The following is a 21,673-nucleotide window of genomic DNA, read 5'->3' on the forward strand; positions in this document are numbered from 1 at the left end:
CGCTAACAGCAACCTCAAACTCCTGGGCTCAAGCAGTCCTTCTGCCTCAGCTTCCCAAGTAGCCGGCACTACAGGTATGTGCTACCATGCCCGACTAATTTTTTCTATATATTTTTAACTGTCCAGCTTATTTCTTTCTATGTATTTTTTTAGTAGAGACAGGGTCTTGCTCTTGCTCAGGCTGGTCTTGAACTCCTGATCTTGAGGGATCTTCCACCTCAGCCTCCCAGAGTGCTAGGATTACAAGCGTGAGCTACCATGCCCAGCCTGTAGCTTTTTTTTCATTCAAGCTCCCTTCTTTCTTCTCTTCAACATAAAATAATTTCCTTTTCTTTTAGCATTTCCTGTAGATCTGTTGGTGATGAGTGCTCTTATTTGTATTTCCATCTGAAAACTTTATTTCACCTTCATTCCTGAAGGATACTTTTGCTGTTTATAGATTTCTGGGTCAGTAGATCTTTCTTTCAGCATTTCGAAAGTGTTCTGCTGCTGTTTTATAGCCTTCATGATTTCTGATGAGAAATCCACAGTTATTTGAATTGGTATTCTCCTATAAAAATATGTTCGTTTTCTCTAGTTGCTTACTTTTTTCCCCCTGTATCTTTCATTTTCAGCAGTTTGTTGATAATGTGTGTAGGCATAGTATTCTTTGATATTATCTTTGTTGGATTTTGCTGAGCTTCATGAATCTATAAATTTATGTCTTTCACCAAATTTGGAGAATTTCAGCCACTGTTTCTTTAAATACCTCTGCAACAGTCTTTTATCCTTCCTTCTGGAACTCCAGTGACATCAATGTTAGACTTTTTGATACTGTCGCTTAGGTGCCTAAGGTCTTGTTCATTTTTTTCAACTACTTTTCTCAGAAGTTATCTTTATTATTCAGATTGGATATTTTCAATGGATTTATTTTCAAGTTTACAGATGCTTTCTTTCCTCTTCATTCTGTTTTTGAGCTCATCCTGTGAACTTTTTATTTCTGATTATTTTTTTCAGTTTTAAGATTTTCAGGGTTTTGTTTTGTTTTTTGTAGCTTCTGTTTCTTTTCTAATAGCTGTCTTTTCATTCATTTCAAGTGTATTTACCTTTACCTCATAAAGCATAGTTAGAAATGCTTTTAAAAGTTTTTTGGTTTTTTTTTTTGAGACAGAGTCTCACTTTGTTGCCTAGGCTAGAGTGAGTGCCGTGGCATCAGACTAGCTCACAGCAACCTCAATCTCCTGGGTTTAAGCAATCCTTCTGCCCCAGCCTCCTGAGTAGCTGGGACTACAGGCATGTGCCACCATGCCCGGCTAATTTTTTGTATATATATTTTTAGTTGGTCAATTAATTTCTTTCTATTTTTAATAGAGAAGGGGTCTCACTCAGGCTGGCTTCAAACTCCTGATCTCAAGCAATCCGCCTGACTCGGCCTCCCAGAGTGCTAGGATTACAGGTGTGAGCCACTGCACCCAGCCTTAAAAGTTTTTTGTTGTTTTTGCTAATACATTTTGGGGATGGCATCTGTTGATTGTTTTTCCTTAAGATTTGATCACATTTTCTGGGTTCTTTTTTATGACAGTTTTGGACTGTATTTTAGACATTTCAAGTGCTATATTATGTAGACTCTGCATCCTATTATAATCCTCTGGAGCATGCTGGGTTTTTCTTTTTGTTTATTTTTTGTTTTGTCAGGCAGTCAATTTGCTTAGGTTCAGACTACAAATTGTGTTTTGCCTTCTGTAGTCAGTAGTTCTAATCTCAGTTCAGTTTTCAAAGTCTGTCCTGTGCATGCACTGCTCACTGCTCAAGGCTTAGTCTGGAACTTTGGCAATGAACTAAATATCAGTTCAGTTCTCAAAAGTCTTTGAGAATTGCTATGCTGTTTGGGCCTATTCTGCACATATGGTGCTTAGAGTTGAGCTTGAGACTTGCACACATTCAGTCACAGAATTAGGAAATCCCCTTCTCATAGTTTTTTCTTCTGGGATTTCCCTCATATTCTTCAGAGATATATAGAAAAATATATAGAAACAATTAGCCAGGCATGGTGGCCCATGCCTGTAGTCCCAGCTACTTGAGAGGCTGAGGCAGAAGGATTGCTTGAGCCCAGGAGTTTGAGGTTGCTGTGAACACGGACCCCCTTTTCTGAGATCCTGTGGCCAGAAAGATTGGGTTTATTTTGGAGTTTTATCTACCTGTGCTGTTGCTCCTGTAGTGCAGCTCCATGCCTGGTGCTTGCTCTTAGCAAATCCACAAGAGAAAAGAAGGGGAAAAACAGGAATTTATTCATATACACATACTGTTCAGCTCACATGACACCTTTGTCCGAATCATCCGGCCATAAAGATGAGATTTCTATCAGAGTTTTTAGCTGCCTGTGCCACTATACCATTGGGCAGGTCTATGACTGGGGCCTACTTTTAGGACAAAATATTAGAGAAAAGAGGAAAAAAAGAGAGACTCACTGCCTTTTACAGTCTGTTTGAATTTGTTTGCTTTTCAGATTTCTTAGTGATTTTTGTATTTTATTCGTAGGTTTTAGCTATAACCAGAGGGAAAGACTCTAGTGGAATTACCACATGTATTAGTTATCTGTTTCTGTGTAACAAATTGCTCCAAAACTTAGCAACTTAAGACAATAGGCATATCTCACATTTTAAGAGTTGGGGGAGGGGGGCCACCCTGGCGGAGGCGGGGAGGATCCAGGAGCAGCTTATCTGTGTATTCTGGTGGAAGGTTCCTCATATGATTATAGTCAAGATTTCAGGCAGGTCTGCATGATCTGAAGGCTGGGGAAGATCCACTTCTAAGCTCACTCACGTGGCTATTGAGGGGAACCTTCAGGTCCTTTCCATCTAGGCCTCTCTATAGACTGCTCAGCATCTGGCAACCTATTTCTCCCAGACTGGGTTGTCAGAAAGGGCAAGCAGGACTACCCAAGATGGAAGCCATCATTTGCAAATGATGCCAGGTAAAGTGGCTCACAGCTGTAATCCTAGCCCTCTGGGAAGCCGAGGTGGGAGATTGCTTGAATTCAGGAGTTCAAGACCAGCCTGAGCCAAGAGCAAGACCCTGTCTCTACTAAAAATAGAAAAATTGCCAGGCTCCATGGTGCATGCCTATAGTCCTAGCTACGGGAGGCTGAGGCAGGACGATCGGTTGAGCCCAGGAGTTTGAGGTTGCAGCGAATTATGATGATGCCATTGCACTCTATCCAGGGCAATAGAGTGAGACTGTGTTTCAAAAAAAAAAAAAGTTTCCAAATGAGCAATTGAAAGGTCACATTATCTTTCCAGCAGATTTGACATAATAATATGGAATATTAATGCTGATTAAATATAGTATCTACTTTTTATATCCGTAATTGAAATCAATACCCATAATTTCATGTTCTTGGAATTTGTGCTTTTAACTTTTTTTCCTTTCAAACTCATGATGTAAAACAGCAAATGTGCTTTTTCTTTAACATGAGAATGTGATAGTCAGAAGGGAATGGCTACTTGGAATCAGGTTGTTGTAAAAGGTAGAGATAAGAGTTGAACCCCAGGGATTGTTTAATGTACTCACAAAGAAGAAAACTAAACTTGATTTGTTCAGAATTGATGTAAACTCAGTGGTTTGTTCAGCCTTACTGTAGCTCATCTTTGTTGTAAGTGAAGTGCAGATTCTTGGATTTCCTTTAATTTTAATATATTTGTGATGCTCTTTAATTAGTAGCTTTTGACTCCATTCCGACTACTAGTAGCTCCTTCACAGTTTACCTAGAGTAATAGTTTGCTAATCTGTTTTATTTATTTTTTAATTTTTATTTTCTTGAGACAGAGTCTTGCTTTGTTGTCCAGGCTAGAGTGAGTACTGTGGCGTAACCCTAGCTCACAGCAACCTCAAACTCCTGGGCTCAAGCAATCCTGCTGCCTCAGCCTCCCGAGTAGCTGGGACTACAGGCATGCACCACCATGCCTGGCTAATTTTTTCTGTATATTAGTTGTCCAATTAATTTCTTTCTATTTATAGTAGAGACGGGGTCTTGCTCTTGCTCAGGCTGGTTTTGAACTCCTGACCTCCCACCTCGGCCTTCCAGAGTGCTAGGATTGCAGGCGTGAGCCACCGCGCCCCGCCAAGCTAATCTATTTTAATTCCCACACATTTGCTAGCTTCCAGTCTAATCTCAGTGCTGCTTCTAGAATGTTCTTTTAAAATCCAGCATAATTTTCTCCCTTAAAAGCCTTCTGTACCTCCTCATTGTTTTCACAGTAAAGTCTAAAATCTTTAGTATGCTTTACAAGACCCTTCATCATCTAGCCCCTCATAATTCTTTACTTCAACTCTTAGAAAATAAAGGTAGAAAGAAAAAAAATTAAAATCACCGCGTTGAACCACATAGAGATGATCACTATTATACAATTTTCCTCTCTTTTTATTGTAGCATACTTTTTTGTGTCAAATAGGGAATGAATTTAGTATATAATTGTCCCTCATCCCTCTATGGGGGTTGGGGGTATTGGTTCCAGGACCACGCACAAATACCAGAATCCATGCAGTCAGTGCATACTTACATCCCTCAGTGGGCCCTACAAACCCACATATGTAAAAAGTTGAATTTCTATATAATGCAGGTTACCCACCTGACTACTGTAATTTTGATCTGCATTTGGTTGAAAATATCAACCTTAATAAAAAGACTCAGGCAATATTATTAAGTATTGAGTTTATTTGAGTGCAGAGTTTGAGCATGGCCACATGGGAGGATACAAATCCAAAAAGATGGAATCAGTGCCCTGAAGTGGAGAGGTTTGAGGGTCATTTATATAGGCAAGATCTGGGAAAGTTCAACAAGATTTCAACATTTTCCATACAAGGTTAGTGCATAGTTACAGCAATTTGATAGGTTAAAGGGAAAGTTTCTTTTTGGGGAGGGGCATATTTAACATTCCGCATTAAAGTCAAGAGGTCTTTTATCTTAGGCACCATCTGGTCTGAGCCAGGAACAAGAAAATAAGGAAGGAGATTAATCTATAACACCAGGTCAGTAATTAAGAGGTTATGCTCTGACTTGAACTCCAAAGATAGCCTTCCTTAGGGCCTGACAACTTTTAGAAACCCAAAATAAACAGACTATTTTCTTTCTCTCTCTCTCTCTCACGTAAGTGGACCCACACAGTTCACACCTGTGTTGCTTAAGGATCCACTGTATACTATATGGTACTTTTTTCCATTTACCTTTAAAGAATATTTTCCCATATTGTTAAGTGGTGTTGGCAACAATGCTATTTTTAAATGTCTGTATAATGTTTCCTCATGAGTTTTTTTTTCATGATCTTTTAATTATTTTTTTATTTTTATTTTTTTTAATTTTATTTTAGCGTATTATGGGGGTATAAGTGTTAAGGTTACTTATATTGCCCATGCCCCCCTCCCCCCTCGAATAAGAGCTTCAGAGTTTTAATAGAATTTATTTTTAATCTATTCTCTCATTAAATAAATGGGTATTTTTAGCATATACAATAAATGTCCTTATTCCTACCTTTTGGTCTGTATCTCTATTTCCTAAGACTAGATCCACAGCAGAAATTTTAAAGACTCTAGTGCTTTTTGGCTTTTCAGAAAAATGGAACTGATTTACACATTTGTCAGTAGTATCCAAGTTGGCAGTCTCAATAAACTTACTAAAATTGAATATTAAATGTTTTTAAATCTTTGCTTATAGGCAAAAATTTATATTTTTGTTTTGTTTTTGAGATAGTCTCTCATTCTGTTGTCCGGGCTAGACTGCCATGGCGTCAGCCTAGCTCACAGCAACCTCAAACTCCTGGGCTCAAGCGATCCTCCTGCCTCAGCCTCCCAAGTAGCTGAGACTACAGGCATGCGCCACTGCACCCAGCCAAGAGAATATATACTTAATATTCCATTTTTATGAAAAGCAAAACCAGGAAAAACTAAACTATGCTGGTAGAAGCCTACATGGTAAAGAATGGGAGGGAACATGGAGTGGAGCTTCTAGAGGGTGCTGGTTTAACAGTATGTTGAGTTTTTGAAAATATCTAGCTACACTTTGAGATATGTGTGTGTGTGTGTGTGTGTGTGTGTGTGTGTGTCTTATGGTTCACTAAGGTTTTTTCCCTAAGTCTTGGTATTAACTATTACTAAAAAAACTATAATAAAACTAAAAGCTACACAGCCTAGTTTCCATTATATTGGTCATTATACTTTCAGGTTTAGAAGTACAAAACTAGTCCTTAGCTTAGTTGAAATGTAAATGTTTTAAAAGAAGGCATATTTTTAGTTTGAAACTATAGAAATTTTAGAATAATTGTAGTGTTAATTCAACTAGTAGTAAGCCTTGTTCTTATAGCCAATGCTTTCAACTTCTTGCATATACAGCATGTTTTCAAGATCTGTTGAGTTGCATGGAATTTTGATGTTTGGTTACATCTGCCCCCACGACGGGTGGGGTGGGTGCGGCGCAGGAGGGGGGACATGGCAATAACAAAAACAAAAGCATTGATTCTTACAACTCAAGGACTTGATCTGATATTGGTCTTATTGTATATGACTATGTAAAGCATTAAATGTGGTTTTTGTTAATTATAACTCAACATGATAAACTAGTTATCCCTAAAAGAATGACTAGAAAAGGCTTTGTTTATTAAATCTTAAGTGACTTTTTGTTAAGAAAGGAGAAGATAAGCAAAGTGTGTTTTTGGTTTGTTGTTACCCCGAGAGGAGGAAATATAAATAGCTGTTCTTGTTCTTTCCTCCCTTCTTATGAAGAGAAATTACAACAGATAAGCATGCCAATCTATTACCTGTTGTTCTTTTTAACAGTCAAGTCCATCATCTCCAGAACCAGCTAGTCTTCCTGCAGAAGATATTAGTGCAAACTCCAATGGCCCAAAACCTGCAGAAGTAGTGCTAGATGATGACAGAGAAGATCTTTTTGCAGGTAATTGTTGTATCTTTATTTTTAAATAATGACCAATAGTAGTATATATTCTGTTAGATAGAAAATATTCACTAAAACAAACTGAAATTCTGTGTAAAGTGTTAGTAATAGCTCCTCTTGTAAAAACTTAGAAGCATAGGGAATTCCCAATTAGATCATTCTATGAAAAATATAGACTATTGAGAGAAGCAAAAATGTGGTCCTTTCTGGTTTTAAGCATTTCAAAATAAATTCCATGTCATAATTGGGTTGTTTGGGTCAGTACTTACACTTAAATGCTAATGGTTGTGGCATTCATACTTTGAGAAATAGCAGTGATTGTATTTTTTATTACATACAAGTTGTCACAAAGCAAAATTAAGCTATGGGTTTAAGAATCTATTTCTATTCCATTTATGTTTGAAGTTTGTTTTAATAAATTGCTGCACCACCTTTTCCATTTTGATTCGCTTTTAGGTGAGTAAATTGATGCTTGAGAAATGTATTTTTGATATGAGGGCAGGATTTGGTGTAGTCCCTCTTAACTTTAAAACAATTAGACTCGAACAAGTATCTGCTTTAAGATTACATAAGGTACAGATTAATTTTTTAATACTAAAAATCAAAATCTTCCATGCTTTTGATGATACAAAAAATTAAAATAGTCAATTTTCATTTGTTTAACAGCTTAATGTACCTGATGTGGCTTTGAGTTAAAATTTAATAATATGATTGGGTCCTTTTGTGATTCATAACCGTGATGACTGGTTTTTCACACTAAAATGTGAGATGTGCCTCCCTCAAACCTTGTTACAATGTTGGCGCATAACCCATCTGACCTGAAAAAGGAAAAACAATAGAAAAATATTTAATGCTATGTCCTCAACTTTCATATGGTTCAGTATTCAGACCAATCTGTATTTTTTTAAAAAATATGTTTGAAGATAACAATCCTCCAACCCTCCCTCCCAAAAGTCCGTATCATTTCCAACTTGCTTAGCTCCATGAAAAGTTTTCGCCACAGATGAATTCATGTATTTTATCATGTCAGAAAATTTAAGTGTGATACCAAATACTAAAATACCAATCATGTGGGGAGATTTTGGGGTTGGGGCTTTTTTTTTTTTTTTTTGGCCACTAACAAAGTCAAAATCACAGTAAAACCCAAGTTACAATATTCCAGTATTCCTTTTTGTTGCCTTTCTTGGACTTTTTTCCAGGCAGTCCATGAAAGTTCTTTCAGGGCATTTGTGTTTGAAGCTAAAAGATGACATAAGACCTTTCTCTACTAAGCAAGTACTAATCTAAAATTGTGTGTATTCCTCCAGCAGTATAGGATCATTCATAGAGGTTTTGGATTATCTGTTTTATTAAAGACTCTTTCACCTTATAGTCTCAGAATTCTACCATGTTTTCCCGAAAATAAGATCTACTCATAAAGTAAGCCCTAGCAGGATTTCTAAGCATTTGCGCAATATAAGCCCTACCCTGGAAATAAGACTTAGTGATGGGCGTGGCTACACAGCAGCGTGGCTACACAGCAGCGTATCTGCACAACTCATGCATTTCGTCGTTGATGGTAAAGAAGATGAGCAGCCTTTCTCATCTGCCCCATTGTGACAGCTGCTATCCCAGAGGTGACTGGAAAGGTGCGGGCAGCCCCACCAACAAGGTGGGCTCCCCCGTCAGGTCCCAGCCATCCTGTGCGTGCTGCAAGCTGAGGTTTTGAGGGGAAAATAACACATCCTGAAAATAAGCCCTAGAGTGTCTTCTGAGGAAAAATAAATATAAGACCCTGTCTTATTTTTGGGAAAACACGGTATATAAAGGAGTGTGCTGAAACCTTACTCTAACAACAGAACTGTGTGTGTGTGTGTGTGTGTGTGTGTGTGTGTGTGTGTGTGTGCAAGGAAAGGTTTTTTTTACAGTATGCATAGCTGATGAGACAGTTAGCCAAGTGAGGACTATACAATGGTATTTGCCCACTTAGTTCAAATAAAAAACCTTTATAGTGTTTTAGTCTACATAGTAGCCTATGCTAAATTCTGTGATTCAAATATGGTCAATGTCAGCTTTTGTTTTAAAAAAAAGAGAGAGATGGGGACTAAAGAACAATAAACATAGTCATCTGTTTGCTTTGTTAACCTCCAAATATAAACACTTTTTTATTTTTTGACAGGGTCTCCCTCTGTTGCCTGGGCTAGAGTACACTGGTGTTATCTTAGCTCATTGCAGTCTCAAACTCTTGGGCTCAAGTGGTCCTCCTGCCTCAGCCTCTAAGGGTAATTGGGACTAAGTAATTGGGACTAAGGTCTTCCTGCTTCAGCCTCTAAGTAATTGGGACTACTGGCCTGCACCACCACACCTGGCTAATTTTTATTTTTTATTTTTGGTAGAGACAGGTCATGCTGTGTTGCTCAGGCTGGTCTGGAAATCCTGGCCTCAGGCAGTTGCCCCATCTAGGCCTCCTAAAGTGCTAGGATTACAGAAGTGAGCCACAGCACCCAGCAGTAAATACTTTCTAGGCTTTATCTTTTATCCTAAACTCAGCTGTATTTTATAATGACATCATTAGATGATTTAAGACATCTGATTATTCTTATATGAATGAATTAATACTACACTTGGTTCTTATTTATAATACGTTTAAGCAGATATATTATCTCTCCTTCTGTGGAGGAGTGTAGTTCTGGGAAACCATAGTGTATGTTACTAGCATGGTGAAAACTCTTGTCCAGTAATGAGAATGTGTACTTGATTTGTTTCTCCTATACCAGAGGATGGAACATAGATATTACTCTAGTGACCCAGCCATTTTGACTTTAAAACCATAAGGAGGTTATACTATATTGGTACATGTGCTTATATGTTTTTGGTAGCATTTCAAATAGCGTATGTCAGAAGTGATACCAGAAAAAAATTCAACTGTGGCATATATTGCAGTTATTAGCTTACATAAAGTGTTCACCAAATGTTAATATATTAATAGTTAACTATAGAACTCCTCCATAATTTGTTATATCTGACACTAATGCTTCACTGAACATGCCTCAGGAAACTGTCCTAGAGGAAGGTAAGTATGAGCAAATTACCAATTCTGAGATTGTCCTAGACCTTGTTTCTGCCAGAGTACCTGGCTTATTTTACTTATGCTATTCGGCAGATTATGCCAGTTGTAAGTTTAGTGAGTATTATTCCTTTGTTTAAAAAAATCTGTGGTATCTATCAAATAAGTGAAGTATTATTTAGCTTATAATGACATAATCCATTTATACTTGTCCCAAAGTATGTCTCCAAGGAAAAGTTAATCTTTATAGTTAGTACCTATGGGGCATCTTCCTGAACCTTTTAGGTCTGGTTTAAATTAAAACTTGTGAATCTATAATGTTAGTTTACTTAAGCTAAAGAGTCATGCAAAGAGTTTAAGGCAGACTATTTACTGTTAGTAAATAAATAAATAAATCCTCCCATTTGTGAAGCAGCCTGTTACTCAGTGTAAAGAACACAAAACCTGGTGTCAATGAAGTAAAATGTGATGGAAAAGTTAAAGTGAGTGGGGCATGGTGGCTCACACCTATAATCCTGGCACTTTGGGAGGCCAGAAAGGAAGTATAGCTTGAGCCCAGGAGTTCAAAATAACAAAAAGACTCTTGCTTCAACAACAACAACAAAAAAACAAATTTAGCTGGGACTGGTGGCTCATGCTTCTAATCCCAGCTACTTGGGAGGCTGAGGCAGAAGGATCACTTGAGCCTCTGAGATTGAAGCTGCAGTGAACAAGGATCATGGTACCTTGCACTCCAGCCCAGGTGACAGAGTGAGACCCTATCTCTAAAGAAATATTTTTAAAAAGTTAAAATGACTTTATCTGTACTGATTTCCAATAACATTACTATCTCTTTTACAATGTTTTTGTCTGTAAATCTGTTGCCAATAACAGTGCCTCTTTCACAGATACTTGGTAATTTTTTTGTTTTGTTTGCTGCTTGTTTGGTGTTTGCTTATTGGCAGTTAATTGCTGCTAGCTTTGATAACACTGCTTTTTTATTTTTTTATGTTGCTTACTGGTTTCATTTCTTTAAAAAAAGGATTATAAATACCAGCAATCTTCACAGCCTGAGTTGCATATAAGCTTTTGTTTTTTTATGTTATGGTCATCTATAATCTATTTCAATACCTATAATCCATTTTCCTTCCTCATTACCATAGTTTGAAAGATTTTAATTATTTATAGTTTCTACTTTTAATATAAAAATATAAGGAGATCTATGCCAAGTAAAGATCTCATCAACATGAGATAACCAGTAAGAATCGCTTAATAAAATGTTACTTCAGGCCGGGTGCGGTGGCTCACGCCTGTAATCCTAGCACTCTGGGAGTCTGAGGTGGGAGAATCGCTCAAGGTCAGGATTTCAAAACGAGCCTGAGTAAGAGCGAGACCTGTCTCTACTATAAATAGAAAGAAATTAATTGGCCAACTAAACATTTTACATACATATATATATACACACACACACACGCACACATATGTGTGTATATATATATTATATATGTATATATATAAATAGATTAGCTGGGCATGGTGGTGCATGCCTGTAGTCCCAGCTACTTGGGAGGCTGAGGCAGGAGGATCGCTTGAGCCCAGGAGTTTGAGGTTGCTGTGAGCTAATCTGTTGCCATGGCACTCTAGCTCGGGCAACAAAAGTGAGACTGTGTCTCAAACAAAAAAAAGTTATTTCAAGTAAATATGCTATTACTGCTGTACTTTTAGGGTATTAAAATTAAACCATTACTACTGTCCCAAACCTCTAGGAATCTAAGAACCTCAGGTTAGAAACCACTGGTCTGATCCTGTGTTTCCCTTATGGTCCTGCCTTCCCTTTTCTGTTATCAATTCTACAGACCAGCAAAGCTGTGATTTACATTATGCCCACCGATTGTAATTTTCACTTTCCTGGCTCTGCCTTTGCTTATGCTATTATTCCATTTTCATGTAATTCTTCCCTGGTCTTTTTTCTGTCTGTCTAAATCTTCTCAGATCAGTTTCATAAACTACTCCTGATTTTCCACAACCCTAAGTTATTGTCTCCTGTCTCAACTCAAATTGTAGTGTTTGTTCTGTAGTTCCTATAGCAATTAGGAACATTGTAACATTCTTTTTATTGTTCTCTTGGCTGTTTTGTCTTTTATTAAAGACAAAATCTTGTTTTCCCCAACTAGATTGTAAACTCCCTTAGGGCCCATATGATATTTTATATTTCTTCATTGCCCTTAGCACAATGTTATGTAGCCTGTAGATGTTCAGTTTTTTAATTTGGTTTGATTTTTTTAAATGTGTTTAGTCATAGATTTTTTTTAAGTGAATGTGCATTTTAAATTAAAGCCTCAACACCTATTTGCTCTGTGTCATATTTGCATATCTAATAGTATCCAGTAATCTTTGGCAGTTAATTGCTTTGAATTACTAACTTGTGGGTTTTCCATAACCAGTTTTTAATTCCAGTTAGAATAGTTCTGGGTAGCCTTCCACCATAAGATTTGTTTTCATATGTATAAAATCATAATATTAGCTTGAATAAAATATTGAAAGTTCAGTTACCACAAGCATAAGATATATTACAGATCCAAACACAAATGTGGAATGTTTTCTCCTAGCCTTATCCCTACCAGTAGTATAGGTAATTAAGCTGACTTAATATGATTCTTCCTAAAACCAACAAATTAACTGTTTTAAAGTTATAATAAACAACTAAGGAAGGATTCATTAAATTCTTTTGTGATGATTATTATAAAATATTATTTTGGTATTTGTGAATAATATACAAATATTTTTTATAATTCATTAACTGCTATAGAGAATATTGGGGGTTTCCTGTCAGGTATTCTTAACTAACTTGTTTAATTTGTATCTAGAAGCTACAGAGGAAGTTTCTTTGGACAGCCCAGAAAGGGAACCTATCCTATCCTCGGAACCTTCTCCTGCAATCACACCTGTCACCCCTACGGCACTCATTGCTCCTAGAATTGAATCGAAGAGTATGTCTGCTCCTGTAATCTTTGATAGATCCAGGGAAGAGGTATAAGAAAATGTTTGTATTTTAAATTAATACATAAATATATGTCTTTAGTTCCATATCCAATATCACTTTTCTGTTAATCATTCCTAATCAAGCCTTTCAGATATTTTGGGAAAAGAACATTGGGCTAAAGAAGTTAGGGGATCCAGCTACTTATTTTATATCCACCACTCTACCCAGTGACCTGGGTATATCATTTCTTAAACCAAGGAGTTTGTGATTTGTGGTCTTAGGATGATAATTTGTGCTTGTCATTGTTCCTATGTTGGTCAGATAAGATGATGTATAAAAGTGCTTCAAAAACTGTTAATCACAACAAAGTGGTATTTTCAGTAATTTTATTTAATGAAGTGAAATTTGTAATAAATACTGTTGATACATAGACATTGTTCTCTTGCCTTTATTTTTTAAAGGAAGGAATTTATAGCAATTAAAGATATACTCTCATGACTTGGGAGTAATTTCTGATAAAGTGAATTTGGGAAGGAGAAAATGATATGGAGGTTATCTTAATTGCAAAATTGTATATTTTAAATTCATTTATATAGAAATAGATTGTTAAAATGATTATGATTAAATAACAACCACATATAAAAACATGAATAATCTCACAAATATAATAAGGGAAAGAAGCAAGATATAAAAGAATACTTACCACATATGATTCTAATATAGGAATGTTAAAAACAGGGAAAACCAATGTGCAGTGGTAGAAGTAGAATAGTGATTGTGTTGGCGGGTGAAGGATGGTTGTGACTGGAGGGAAAGCATGAGAGGGCCTTCTAGGCTGTAATGATGGTTCATGTTTCTGATCCAGGTTTTGGTTACAAAGGTGTGTTCACTTTTTGAAAGTTTGTGCAGCTGTACACTTATAATTTACATACTTTTCTGTATTTACGTTATGATTCAAAAAAGATTTACTTTAAAAAATCTGTACAAGAAGGCAACCTTAAAAAAAAGATAGTGATTAGAAAAACTTTTAGATAATCTAGACTATTAATTCTGCCTTGAAAAATTTGCAAAGTTTAATAATCTCTGACCTTAAGAATAACAAGGCTTTCCTGCAGAGCTACTATTTGAATTGCTTATTATAATGGCATTAAAAAGGGCTCCTCTGTAGTCTCATAGGATTATCATTTTTCCCACTTGATATTTTCATGAGCTTTATAGTTCTTTCATTGACTTCAAGAAGAACATGTGTTTATTAGGTAATTAGATAGTAAAGTCACTCTTAAGTATCATCATTTCTGCTGGTATTTAAGATTCTGTTGGTGAAAGTAATGACTACCTCCTGGTTATTAAACAGTAGAGATACAACTTTGAAAAGAGCTATTATTAAAATTAAGGAGATAATTATTTTAATCTGAGTCTGAAGATTCAGTATATAGAACAAAAGAAATTCTATAGTATTTATATTTATGCAAAAGACATCTGAGGAGTTAAAAGAACATAAGATTTTCTGTCTTCTCCAAGTGATCTTTTCCTATTATTTTGTGTATTTTCTTTTACATAGTGAGGAAATGTAAAAGCTTTTATTTTTCAGAAATGGCGTGCTGAGTGGCTTTTTACATTATTCATTGTGACAGTGACTCTAATAGAAGAATGATAAAATTATAGTTCTTAGTGTTATGACAATAGTATAAATTGGAATCTTTGTTAACATTAAAAATATACTTTCTAGATTGAAGAAGAAGCAAATGGAGATATTTTTGATATAGAAATTGGTGTATCTGATCCAGAGAAAGTTGGTGAGTCACTATTTATTGTATTTTGTACTCCTTTTTTATTAGTTTAGCTCTATGGTGTTTTTCTTTACTAAATACATCAGTACAGTATTAAAATTAGTTTTATTTTTAACCCACCCATTCACAACAAATGGGGTTTTATTTTTAAGCATGTGATTTGTAATAGTATTGTTTGACATTTCTTATAGGTGATGGCATGAATGCTTACATGGCATATAGAGTAACAACAAAGGTGAGCCTTTTGCTCCTTTAAAAAAATATTGAGCATTTACTATGTCTGGTATGAGGATATGACAATGATTAAGGTGGAAGTAATTCTTTTCTTCATAAAGGTTACCATCTATTAAAGATTGCAGGTGGTAGTTAAAATGAGTTGTGAGTGGTTTGATACTTAAAAGTAGCGTGTTCTGTGAGAATGTTCAGGAAGGGACCTAATCTAAACCTGAGAGGTCAGGAAAGGCTTCCTGAGAAAAGTAGTATCTAAGCCATGACAAAGGAGAGTGAAGTGATGGGGGAGGATGAGAAGGAGGAGAAGAATGCCTGTCTAGGCAAAGGGATTTACTTGTGCAAAAGACAAGAGTCAAGGAAGCATTGTGCTTTCTAGGATGGGTAAGAACTGATGCATGATTGAATTGCTTGGCAGTAAGGTTCTGTGAATTATGAACAGCCACATTAAGGAGTTTGAGCTTTATCCTAAGTATGATGGAGAGCCATTAAAGAGATTCAAATAAGAATGTAACACGATTAGATTCTTATTTTAGAAAGATCTCTTTGGCTTCAATATGAATAGGGAGGATAAAAGAGCTCAGGATTTCCAGTTAAGAGGCCATTGAAGGCTGGGCACAGTGGCTCATGCCTGTAATCCCAGCATTTCGGGGAGGCAGAGACAGGAGGATCACTTGAGTCCTCGAGTCTAAAACCAGCCTGAGCTATGTAGCAAGACCCTGTCTCTACGAAAAATACAAAAATTAGCCAGGCGTGGTGGCACATGCCTGTAATCCTAGCTACTTGGGAATTTGAGGTTGCAGTGAGCTATGATGACACCACTGTACTTCAGGCAACAGAACGAGGAAAAAATAGAAAAAGGCCACTGCAATTATTAAAAGATTGTAGGGCTTCAGACTTTAAAAGAGAGAGAAAATCTATTGCAGCAATCCTAGCTGTGAGAATAATACTTTACACTAAAGAAGTGGTTCTGGAGATGAACAAAATAAATGGCTTCTTGAGTTATGTAGGAGATAGAATCAACAGGACTTGGTTGTAACGGGTGAGGAAGGAGAAGGATGCTTAAGTTACTGACTAAAGGAACTTAGTAGTTGAGGAAGTGTTACAATGGAGAAAGGCAACATGGGGAGGAACACAGTGAGGATGGGGTGGGATTTGTTAATTCATTGGACAAATATTTATTAAATACCTACTGTGGGGTCAGGCTCTGTTGCAAGCACTGAGATATAGTAGTAAACAATCAGACAACTTATGTTCCAGCAGGGGAAAATATGATGAATTTGAAGAGCCCAAGAGATTAAGTGGGGGTGTTTCTTGGGCATTTGGATATATTGGACTGAAGCTCAAAAGGAGATCTAGGCCAGAAGTAAAGATTTAAAAATTATTAGCATAAAGTAGAGTGGATGAGATGAGTCAAGGATAGAATAAAACAATTATTTTCTGTCCTTTTAGGTTCTGTAAAAAACATCTATGATTTAGAAATCTACATACCATGTTAGTTACTTGGCATTCTTTTGTAAAGTAGGTAACATCTGTGTGTTCACAATTATGTATAACATTAACTTCTAATGTTCAAAATTTCAAGTACCTCTTCTTCACTTGTAGACTTCTCTTTCCATGTTCAGTAAGAGTGAATTTTCAGTGAAAAGAAGATTCAGTGACTTTCTTGGTTTGCACAGCAAGTTAGCGAGCAAGTATTTACATGTTGGTTATATTGTGCCACCAGCTCCAGAAAAGAGTATAGTAGGTAAGCACAAATTTTTAAAAAATTAATATTTGTTACTGTTACTAGTTCAATTTTAACTGTATGGATCATTCACAGTCACCATTTCATAATATCTAGAGATAATTGAGTTTAAATATCCCATTTATGTTAATTGTACATCACTTGAAGAACATACAGCTAATAGTTTTATTTTCTAATATCTGAGGATTTTGATTTGTATAATACTGTGATGTTAAATGTTGCAATTTGCCAAGTTCAAAGCAGTTGGAAACCCTAATCTTTTAGGGTCATTAGAATACTGTTTTACTGAGTCACATTCAGAGAATACTTCATATTATTAATATAGTAACATTTTCTAAGGGATGGAGGTGTTTGACCCTCAGCTACACATTGTCTGAAAGGAAAATTGAATCTAACCTCGTCTCACATAAAACCTGTTTAAATTCATCTTAGTTTATTTTGTACCTCAATTTAATGTTTAAACACATTTCTACTTGTACAAGCAATAAAGGCTGAGTTAAGAGAATGCAGAAAATTACAAAAAGAGCAGGAAAACCTTCATTATCTCTCATCTCTTAAAATTTTGTAGTAGTTTTTTCAGTCTTTTTTATTTTTATTTTTTCTGTATAGTTTTAATTGTCTAGCTAATTTCTTTTTCTTTTTTTTTTTTTTTTTTTTTTTTTTGTGAGACAGAGTCTCACTGTGTTGCCTGGGCTAGAGTGCCATGGCATCAGCCTAGCTCACAGCAACCTCAAACTCCTGGGCTCAGGTGATCCTCCTGCCTCAGCCTCCCAAGTAGATGGGACTACAGGCATGTGCCTCCATGCCCAGCTAATTTTTTCTATATATTTTTAGTTGTTCACATAATTTCTTTCTATTTTTTTTTTTTTTTTAGTAGAGAAAGGGTCTCACTCTTGCTCAGGCTGGTCTCAAATTCCTGAGCTCAAATGATCCACCTGCCTCGGCCTCCTGGAGTGCTAGGGTTACAAGCGGGAGCTACCTCGCCCAGCCTCAATCTTTTTTAGTCATTGGTTTCTATTAACTTTACTTAATACTTAGATTATTATTATGTATGAGAGATATTCAAGATAAATTTTGCCAATTTTTAAGTTATTGTTTTTACTTTTTTAAACATTTGGTTTGAGAAGCAATTTTATTGGTATCTGTTAAGATTTTGAAACCTAATGTATTTAGATTGGTTTATTCTTTTTTTTTTTCTTTTTAAATTCAAAATCGATTTGAGTGGTTCTTTAACTTTTCAGTGGTTCTTTAACTTTGTATTCTTAAAATTTATTGAAGACCCTAAAGAGCTTTTGCTAATGTGGGCTATATCTGTTGACATTTACTATATTTGAAAACTCTTTTAAAATTTTACTTATTAATTCATTAAAAAATAACAATAAACTCATATGTTAAAATTTTTGTAAGACAAAAATATTTAATGATAAGAGTGGCTTGCTCTTTTTTTCTTTTACATTTTTCTAAATCTCTTTAGAAGAGATAGAAGATAGTTGTGTTCATATATCTGCTCAGTAGAAGATAGTCATGTTCACATATCTGCTTCTGCACTCAAATCGTTGTGATACAACGGATCACATAACCTTTGTAAAACTCCACTGAACACTCATCAAATTGTGAGAGTAAAAAAGACAAATAATACCTTGCTGTTATTATTAAAGTAGACTGTGTCCTCCTCCTGAAATCCTCTGAAACCCTCCAGGTATTCTGAACCATATTTAAGAACTGCTGATCTAGTTAATAATCTGAGTTCTCTCTAATGTATTGCAGTAGTATCTTTTGGTATCCTATTGTCTATGCAGAGAACTTAAGTTTCATTTATCCTAAACCATTTATTATTAACATCTTTTTTCTTTTGCTTTGTTATGCAAATATTTTCATGTACCAAAAGTGGTAAAACAAAACATTACTTTTTTTCATTTTGGTGGCTAGATATGCTAGTCTAATTCTTACACATTGACAAAAAAATTCTTAAAACCAAAATTACTATGCCCAAGATCATTATGTTTTCAACTGAAATTATTGCAATATACTATAATACGTAGCACATGTAAATTCAAAGTAGAAGTAGAAATTCAATCCTAAGAGCATCCTTTTCTGTTATTGATTCTGACGGGCTCCAAATGATAATAAAGAATAGTGACACAATTGTATTATCCATATACCTTACCAGCCTAGCCCATTAAATTATAAAACTGTCTATTAAATTTTAGAAATAACTAACAATCACTGAATGCTTACTGTGCTAATGCACCGTGCTAAGTACTTTATGTGCATTCTCTTATTTAATCCTCACAACAACTTTATGAGGTTAACTTATTGTTGTCTTTATTTAATAGGCCAGAAACTAAGATTAGTCGAAGTTATGTAGTATGCCCCAAGTCATACAACTACTAATTAGCAGAGCTTAGATTCGAATACAGGTTCTCTTAGTCTAGAGCTTGTACTCTTAACCAGTATTTTATTCTGCCTCCTGGTTATTTCAGTGCAGTTATAGTTTGCCTGTATTTTTTTTTTTTTTACCTAAAATAGAAAATATTCCAGTTTTTAAAAATAACTTAATGCTGTGTTATTGTAGAATTGTCTGAAATATATTTAAAGTAAATTATTTATATACTACTATTTCAAAAAGGATTTGAGGCAACTACATGTAATACAGGTATGTGTGTGTATGTGTGTATCTATAGATAAAGAAATTAGCAAGAGAAATAAATATAGTCAAATAGTAAGGTGAAGCCAAGCAAAACAATTTCCTGAAAATGTGCATAAAGTCTTGACCAGTTATTAAAGGTGGGTGACAAATTGATCTTTGAACTTCTTGGCAGCCAGCCAGGTAGAGAAGCAATCATTTATAAATTTCATATTGTCCATAAATTTTTAAAATAAAATTAAATACATTATTTAAGAAAAACTAAAAACATGAGAGGCCGTTTTAATTACATATCTGGTGGTTTTCAAGTAACATACACTTATAAGTGGGGTGGTGGAATGAGAATAGCAAAACTCTAAAGGAAGAGGAGTCTTCATTAACAAGCACATAGCTATTACTACTTTAGTAGGACCTTAGTTGACTTAAAAACACTATTCCATGTAAATTATTAGAAAAGAACAACAAAGTTGAAAAGTTTTAAAAGTGAACTGGCTAGGATAAATTGTTTTTTTTGTTTTGTTTTGTTTTTTAATTTTTTAATTTTTTTTATTACCACTGCATGGCTACGCAAGATGAGTTTTTTTTTTTTTTTTTTTTTTTAATTGTTGTTGTTCTCCCAGTGTCCCATAATGGGTACCTCTGGGAAGTAGCATGAGTGAAAAAAAAAAAGCGAGTAACTACATAGTTGTGAGACTTTTTTTAGGGAAACAGTATGTGAAGTGATTCACATCCCACATCCAGTAGTTTAATAGTTCAGTCAGAGTAGGTAATTTTAGGTATCTGAGTCTTCCTTTTCAAACCATGTATTTTAATGGAATTTTGTTAAACAATACATAAATAAGTGATTAGTAGGTTAATTACTTACCAACTGTACCAACCTGAAGAAGAATTGCAAGGTTTTACATAATGTTCTTTCAAGGCTCTATTGAGATATAATTCATATACTTTATAATTCCTCCATTTAAAGTATATAATTCAGTGGCTTTTTGTGTATTCAGAGTTGTGCATATATTACCACAGTCAATTTTAGAATATTTTTATTATCCCAAAAAGGAATCAAGTACTCCTTAGCCGTCATCTCCTAACTTCTCCATCCTCTCCAGTCGTAGGCAATCATGAATTTACTTACCTTCTCTATAGATTTGCCTATTCCAGACATTTCATATAAAGAAAATCATGTAGTGTGTGGTCCTTTGTGAAAAGCTTCTTCCATTTAGCATTATATTTTCAAGGTTCTTTTATGTTGTAGCATATATTAGTACTTTATTTCCAGAGAATACATTTTTTTTGGTGGAATGTTCAAGTGCTGGACGCAGTACACATTTTAATGGAAAAAGAATAGGAGAATAAAACAGAAAAATCTGCAGTCTAAAATTGCAATTGCCAATATGGAAATGATTAACATGATTTTGTAAATTTGAAGTGTTGTAAACAACTCTGTGAAAGAGCTTTTTCTTAAAACTGTTATAAAACCAGCTATGATAAATAACAGCATGCTGTTAGAAAATCTACAAGAGGGAAAACATTTAGCAAATTCATGGGTTACATTTATTTTTTTTGTCACCCCAAAGTAAACAACCTTAATTATTACTCATAAGAAATGAAAATGTTAATTGAACTTAAGTTTACTGATTTGGAATTATGTATATTGAAATACAAACACTTTAATTTACCATGAATGTGAAATATAACAGATAAGGGATCTTGTAAGCTTTTATGTAAACAAACAGTATGGGTCAGAAAACTACAAATACAACTCAACTTTTTTTTGTTTTTATCTCTTCTCTCATGTTGTCAGTATTTACCGAGTAGAATTGTTAACATATCATGAGATTTAATTCCTTAAAAGATTTTGCTTTTTAAGTAAGATACCAGATACAAGTTTGGGAGTTTTTTTGTAAAGATCAAATTCAAAGTGTATTCTAGCTTCCAAGCCTGGGCCAAGGCTGTGGCACAGTGCATGGGGGAGGGGATGTGTGGGGAGGGGGCGCTAAAAAATCAGTCCCCTCCATCTCCTACCTCAGGAAAACGCCCAAGCCCTTGGAGAACTGCCACCGCTGCTACCATGGGGGCTAGGACCTTATTTTATGTCCTCCTTGTGGTCCAGTCCAAGGGGGCTGGGAGGGAGGCAGAAAGGGCCCAGGCCTGGCTGGGGTGGATTGGGCCAACCACCCTGGGGTGTGGACTTGTTAAAAATTTGTGGTTAAGATATTTGATTACAAGTTCACTTAGGTAATTTCACTAATGAATGTGCAGTAAAGAGCTTCATAATATATTTGTGAGGATAGCAACTGAAAGAGAATTTTAAAGTTGACAAAATAGGAGAGG

General features: G+C 35.4%; 1 protein-coding gene and 1 non-coding gene across 3 annotated transcripts in view; both read left to right on the top strand.

The window, feature by feature from the left end:
- SNX2 (sorting nexin 2) overlaps positions 1-21,673 on the top strand; it is a 59,482-nt gene that overhangs the window by 14,060 nt on the left and 23,749 nt on the right. For both annotated transcript variants that reach the window (XM_012788560.2, XM_076008319.1), the window contains exons 2-6: positions 6,808-6,925; positions 12,818-12,981; positions 14,663-14,729; positions 14,915-14,958; positions 16,557-16,698. In XM_012788560.2, the coding sequence (XP_012644014.1) occupies positions 6,808-6,925; positions 12,818-12,981; positions 14,663-14,729; positions 14,915-14,958; positions 16,557-16,698 (535 nt within the window). The remainder of the gene's footprint in view (positions 1-6,807; positions 6,926-12,817; positions 12,982-14,662; positions 14,730-14,914; positions 14,959-16,556; positions 16,699-21,673) is intronic.
- Positions 7,641-7,744, top strand: LOC142874224 (small nucleolar RNA U13). Its single transcript, XR_012922037.1, has one exon. It is a non-coding gene; the product is annotated as a small nucleolar RNA U13 (small nucleolar RNA).

Source organism: Microcebus murinus, chromosome 11, assembly GCF_040939455.1.
Source record: "Microcebus murinus isolate Inina chromosome 11, M.murinus_Inina_mat1.0, whole genome shotgun sequence".
NCBI lineage: Eukaryota > Metazoa > Chordata > Mammalia > Primates > Cheirogaleidae > Microcebus > Microcebus murinus.